This window comes from Lipotes vexillifer, unplaced genomic scaffold (genome assembly GCF_000442215.2).
Source record: "Lipotes vexillifer unplaced genomic scaffold, Lipotes_vexillifer_v1.1 scaffold1136, whole genome shotgun sequence".
Classification (NCBI taxonomy): Eukaryota; Metazoa; Chordata; class Mammalia; order Artiodactyla; family Lipotidae; genus Lipotes; species Lipotes vexillifer.
The window spans coordinates 204,824-211,287 of NW_006769631.1; the positions used below are offsets into that span (position 1 = coordinate 204,824).

At 51.9% G+C, this 6,464-nt stretch overlaps 1 protein-coding gene across 1 annotated transcript in view; it reads right to left on the reverse strand.

Annotated features, from left to right (window-relative positions):
- Positions 1-366: 366 nt before the first annotated feature.
- The window catches only part of CCDC13 (coiled-coil domain containing 13), a 30,517-nt gene continuing 24,419 nt past the window's right edge, over positions 367-6,464 (reverse strand). Inside the window, exons 13-15 of the mRNA XM_007445696.1 lie at positions 3,361-3,515; positions 1,058-1,172; positions 367-526 (exon numbers count right to left, since the gene is read on the reverse strand). Of these exons, the coding sequence (XP_007445758.1) occupies positions 367-526; positions 1,058-1,172; positions 3,361-3,515 (430 nt within the window). The remainder of the gene's footprint in view (positions 527-1,057; positions 1,173-3,360; positions 3,516-6,464) is intronic.

Genomic DNA, 6,464 nt, shown 5'->3' on the forward strand with positions numbered 1-6,464 from the left:
TGCTCCCAGCCTGGAGCCCTCTGGGCTCTCCTGCACATGTGGAGCCCTGTGGGCATGCAGGGTCCCCCGCTAGGCTCTAGGACAAGGGCAGTGAGCACCTGCCCAAGGGACTGCATCTGTCCGTTCACAGCCGGCTTCTCATCCCAGAGCTCTTGCTGATGCCGACAGGCTGCTGGCCTCCTCCCTTGCCATCGCTAAGCGTGCCCAGGGCTTCTCCTTTGCCCTCCTGCCATGGGATGTTGGCTCTTGTTGCCCTTGGAGAGCCTCTTCTAGGAGAAGGGGCCCAGGTTGGCTTCCAGGAGCAGATGGAGTCCTCAGATAGAGCCTCGTCCTCTCAAGGCCTAAGGCTGACACTGGGCCGCCATCCTAGTGCTTGTCTGTCTTCTGCCGCCGCAGGGCCTGCAGGAAGACCCCTTTCACCTGGCCCAGGGTCTCATGGTACATTCGGAAGTCCTCCTCCTTTCCCCGGAGGGCCCTGCTTAGGGCGGCCTTCAGCATTTCGCTCTCCTCTGCCTGCATGGCCAGCCTAGACCACACAGAGAGGGGGGCTCAGCGCGGCTGCGCTGGCGCACGTGAGTGTGTGTGCATGCGTGTAGAGGGCCCTGGGGATGGCTGCCAGCTCGGCTGCTCTTCAGACTCAGGGTACTCTCTGAACTCCCCTCAGGGACCCTTGGGGGACTACCATGTGGGATTCCTGCCTGGGCCCAGCCACAGCTACCGGGCCTGGTACCCAGTCGTTCCCCCAAATGTTGGCTGCCTCAGGCATGAGTTCTCATTTATAGAGGTTCCCCCTTTCTCACCACTGCATTTGACCTTGAAAGGTTTAATTGAATGATAAAGCTTCTCTTGGGACCATGGGCTCTTTAGGGTCATGGCTGGGTTTCTCTGCCCTCTGATGGCCAGTTACTGAATTGCAGGCCTAGAACCCAGGACCCAGCAGGACCAGCCTTCTGGGCAAAATAGAAGTCAAAGGGGGAGGGACGTGAGCCCTCTGCCTATCAAAACACCTCCACCCAGACAACACCACCCTTTCAGGAAGACGGGGGGCAGGGAGCACCTGGTGGTCAGCTCCTCCATCTGGGATTCCACGGGCACATTGGAGATCTGGGCAGAAGATGGGCCCTTCCTCTCGCTCTCCTTTGGGTTGTGCCTGGTGTTAGAGGTGGGCACACCTGTGGGGCAGCAGCAGCCACTTTCTGTGGTGAGGCCATGGCCCTGTGTTAACACTTCCTTCTCCCACCCCCAACTGTCCACTTCCTGCTTCTCCACTTGTTGAAACATTACACCTCCTTCAAGGTGCAGGACAAGGGCTGCCTTCCTCCAGGCCCTGACTGCCCGCTTTGCACTGAGGTGGTTCCTCTCACTACTCTCTCCATATTTGCACTCTATAAGTTTCTGGAAGGCAGCTGGGCCTGAGGCCTGGCCTGCAGGTTGAGTCTGAGTCTAGGCTGTCACCGCATCTGATGCCCTCTTACCACTGGGTCCCCCACCTCCAGTCTCCATCCATACGCACAGGGGATCCACAGTGGCTGGGGCCAGGGGACAAAGAGTGCTCAGAAAAAGAAATCAAAGCCCACCTGGTGGGGAACTCGAGCACTGTCACAGCATCAGAAAACGTCTGTGCTGAACAGGCCCTCAGTGGTGGCCTGGCACAGGGGAAATCACTTGGCACCAGCAGACCTGGCTTTTACTTCCTGCTGTGTGGCCCCAGGTAAATCATCAACCTCTCTGAGCTGGTCTCCTCACCTGTAACGTGAGGATAATAGTTCTTGCTTCTAGAGCTCTGTGAGGCCACAGTGAATACACATTTGGCCCTCAAGGCCTGTGTGATGGGACCACCTCCTCGGCACCTCGTGACTTCCCTACCTCACCACATATTCCCCTCCCCATGATCCAGTCTCACTACCTCCAAGCCTCCAGCCGTGCGCCCACCTCAGGGCCCTTGCACTTCTGCCCTCTGTTATCTATGCCACATCCTCACCCCCTTCCACCGTCTCTGCTCAGGCATCAGCTCATCCGTTAGGGTGGCCGCCCCTTAGAAGACAGCTGCTCTCTGTACCTCCTGTCCCCTTATACTCAGCTGTAAGCCACAGCACTCGCCTACCATCTTTTACTGGTTTATTGTTCTCTTCCCCACTGGCATGGAACTGCCACGGGGGACCACATTGCACAATCAGGCTCCCTATTGTACAGGCGGAGGGGTGTGCTATGCCCCCAAGAGGGGCGGTGCTCTTCCCATGTCACAGGCCAGCATGGACAGAAGCCACATGGCCACTTTCTCCCCAGGCAGTTGCCCTTCCCTGTCCAGGCAGGACCAAAGTGGTTTTCCCTGCTGTGGCTTAGCCGTCCCTAGTTGGGAGCCCGGCCACTTGGCAGGAGGTGAGCCCATGGCCTGGAGACACTACATTCCTAAGGGACCTGTTTCTGCAAGCCCAGCGGGGCTAAGCCCCCAGGACCTTCCCCAGCCTGGACTCTCAGCAGCTCCTGGAAGGCCCCTGGAGCCCTGGCCCTGCTGGTGGGAGAATGGCACCACTCCCCCTCTGTGTCCTACTTCTGGAATGCCCTCCTGAGACGTTCTGATCTCTGCGCTGGGAAAAAAACCTGAGTGTCCTTGGCTGGGGGCGGGGGAGTACTGGGGTGTTGAGAGGCAGGGAAGATGGGGATGTTGGAGAGAGGCAGGCTCAACCTCTTCACACTGAAGGTTCTTCCTCCCCGGAAATGGCTTCTGGTTCTGGCATCCCACACCCTCACTTCCCAGCCCCACAAGATGCTGCCACTTCTGGTCTGGAGACTGTACCTTAAGAACCACTGTGTTAGAGCAGTAGAACTAACCTTTTTTTTTTTTTTTTTTTTTTTGAGGTACGCGGGCCTCTCACTGTTGTGGCCTCTCCCGTCGCGGAGCACAGGCTCCGGACGCGCACGCTCAGCGGCCATGGCTCACGGGCCCAGCCGCTCCGCGGCACGTGGGATCTTCCCGGACCGGGGCACGAACCCGCGTCCCCTGCATCGGCAGGCGGACTCTCAACCACCGCGCCACCAGGGAGGCCCCAGAACTAACCTTTTGATTTAGGACAACTGAACAGTCCTCTGGAGCTGGCGTGGTCATGTGATTAGGATCTGGCCAATGGGATGAAAGCATAAGTGACACAAGCGACCTTAGGGTCCTGCCCTTGAAAGGTAAGGAGCTCAGGAAAGAGGGAGGAGCCAGTCAGCAGCACCGGTCAGCCCCTCCGTCAGGGTGGAGCTTTGCCTGCCCCTGCTGCTGTGTGTCCTCTCCCCGCTGGCCCCTGAGTCAGAACCAGGAGCCCCAGAGCACCGTGGGCCCAGTGTGACCCGGGGCCGGCCCCACCTCAGCCCTACCTGTTTTGCTCCTGGGGGCTGCTCTCTGAGAAGCTGACGTCCTCCCAGGCTCCAGGCGCATCTTCTGCACGTGCTGCTCCAGCACCGCGCTGCGGTGCCGCTCCTCCTGCAGCTTCCTCTCTGACTCCAGAAGCTTGCTGTTGCTCTCCTTCACCCTGGTGATGAGAGAGCAGGGGCTGCCATAAGCCCTGGCACCCCACCTGCTCAGGCTCTCAGAGAGGTGGGCACGGGACTCGTTCTTCCTGATTTTTATTGCAGTAATATAGGAATATGCATTTAAAACCATATCGTTCTCTCCAAGGCTTAAAATGAAAAACAAAAACAAAAACAAAAAAACACACAGCCCCTCCCCACCCCTCCTCACTCCCAGTTTCTGCTCTCCAGAAGCAAGCACTTCTAACGCCTTCAGTTGTTTCTTCCACTACTGCCATATTTCTCCAGATGCTTATGCTGCTGTTTTTTAAGTCTTAAATATAATCTTTTGACTTCCTGTCAGGCAACATGAGAACTTAGTTTTATTTTAGTACCCTCTCCTTGCCAGACAGAATCGCCTCTCCACCTCCCGATGTGGTTATATTACCATTTTTTGGCTCAATTAGTGTTAGGTGGTGTATTAGTTTTCTATTGCTGCTGTAACAAGTTACCACAAACTTAGCTTAAAACAACACAGATTTATCGCTCCATGGTTCTGTTAAGTCAGAAGTTCAGCAGTTTCTGTTGGTTTCTCTGCTCCAGGTTTCACAAGCCAAAATCAAGGTGTTGGCTGACCTGGGCTCTTACCTGGAGTTTCTAGGGGAGAATCTGCTTCCAGCCTCGTCCAAGTTGTTGGAAGGATTCAGTTCCAACTGAAGGACTGAAATCCCTGTTTCCCGCTGGTTGTTAGCTGGGTGACTTTCATCTTTTAGAGGCTACTTGGCCCCCTCCATCTTCCAAGCCAGCCAGATACCCTTTTCATGCTTTGACTCTTACTTCTTCTGAAGCATCTCTCTGGCCCGGGCTGGAGAAATTTCTCTGCTTTTAAGGGCTCAAGTGATTAGATTGGGCCCACCTGGTAATCCAGGACAATCTTCCTATTTCAGGGTCCATAACGATCATCACATCTGCAGAGTCTCTTTTACCATATAACATATTCACAGGCACAAGAGTGGGGTGAAGGGCACTGAGGACAAAATCCTGTCTACCCCAAGGGGTTACATTAGGAAGATTATTCAGACAGGCAGTATACTCATGATTACATTTTCTTTCTTATTTGCTTGCTTTTCCTGGATTTAGTGATTGCTTTCTGTTTGTTATTATTATTCTCTATATGCCTGTCATGAATTCATGGGCCTTGAAGAACTTGTTATTTGGTTATTTCACTAAAGGATCTGATTACTTTCACTGAGGCTGGAGCTAAGGTCCTTCTTGTGGTTAGGTGTGGCATTTCAGACTGCTGTGATACTGAAGCCTCAGCTAGAAGGCCAGGACTGTCCCAAGAGATCTCACCCAAGCAAAGGATTACATACGTACATACACACATGCAAATCAGAGTGGAAGCCTGGATATGTACGTGCAGTGTTGGAGGAAGTGTTCTTCCCACCTTGGTGAAGAGTCAAGAAGGAACGGAATGGTAACAATTTTGAAAAGAATACAACTACCAACACAAAACTGTATGCCAGCATAGTATACAGCTACTAACACAACCTGTTCAAGCGTGTTCCCTGAAACTTATTTGCAAAAGCAAAAGACTAAAATAACCTAAAGGTCCATCAAAAACTAATGAAAAAAACTAAAAACTAAAAACTAATGAAAATTAAATAAAATTCAGTTCCCACAAAGCTCTAGGGTATCAGCTGAGAGAGAATCACACACGCATGACTCTGAGAGTGAGTGTCTCTTTAATTTTGTGCCCTAGGCACCTTGCTTGCCCCACCCTCATCCCACAGGCCCTGGAAGATGAGGCACCACACGGAGAGAGAGGCCGCATACAGGAGAATGGAAGTGCCCCTGCTGAGCTGGCTGAACGGGGCATGTGAGTGATCCAGGTGGCATGATGTGAAACAGAATTACCTAGGCCACCCACAGAATGGTAAGAAAGAATAAACCATCGTGTCTGAGGCCACTGGGTTTGGGATGGTGCAGCAGTAGATAACCAAGTCACCTTGATGCACAAATCCACCGCCCCAAAACTCAGGTGTAACTCAAAGGAGGGACTTCCCTGGTGATCCAGTGGTTAAGACTCTGCGCTCCCAATGCAGGGGGCCGGTGTTCGATACCTGGTCAGGGAACTAAGATCCTACATACGGCAAGTAAGCCTGCACCGCAACTGGAGAAGCCCCGCACTGCAACGAAGGCCCAGCGCAGCCAAAATAAATAAATAAATAAATAAATAAATAAATAAATAAATAAATAAATAAATAAATAAATTAATTAATTAAATAAATTAAAAAAAAAAGAAACTCAAAGGAATTGAGAGAGAAAGTCATAATTGGATATATTTCTTCCATTGGGTAGGTTAGAGGCTTGTATTATCCACTATATATATATTTTTAAATTTTATTTATTTTTTAAAAAAAATAAATTTATTTATTTATTTTTTATTTTTAGCTGCATTGGGTCTTCATTGCTGCGCACAGGCTTTCTCTAGCTGCGGCGAGCGGGGGCCACTCTTCGTTGCGGTGCACGGGCTTCTCATTGCGGTGGCTTCTCTTGTTGCGGAGCACGGGCTCTAGGCACACGGGGTTCAGTAGCTGTGGAGTGCGGGCTCAGTAGTTGTGCACAGGCTTAGTTGCTCTGCGGCATGTGGGATCTTCCCAGACCAGGGCTCGAACCCATGTCCCCTGCATTAGCAGGCAGATTCTTAACCACTGCACCATATAATATAATGGAGGGAAGCCCTCCATCATATTTCAATGACAGAAAAAGAATTAATGTTACTTTTTCTCATTTGCTTGAGCATGTCTGAAATTCACATCCTCTCTTTTCTACTGAAAAGAAAACAAAGCTGATCACTCCTCACTGCTTAGGGAGTGGCCATCCCAGCACCCCAGCTCCTTTGGTGCTGCCAAAGCTGCCCCTCCTCCATTTCATTTTTTTTTTTTTTTTTTTTTTTTTTTTTTCCCCTC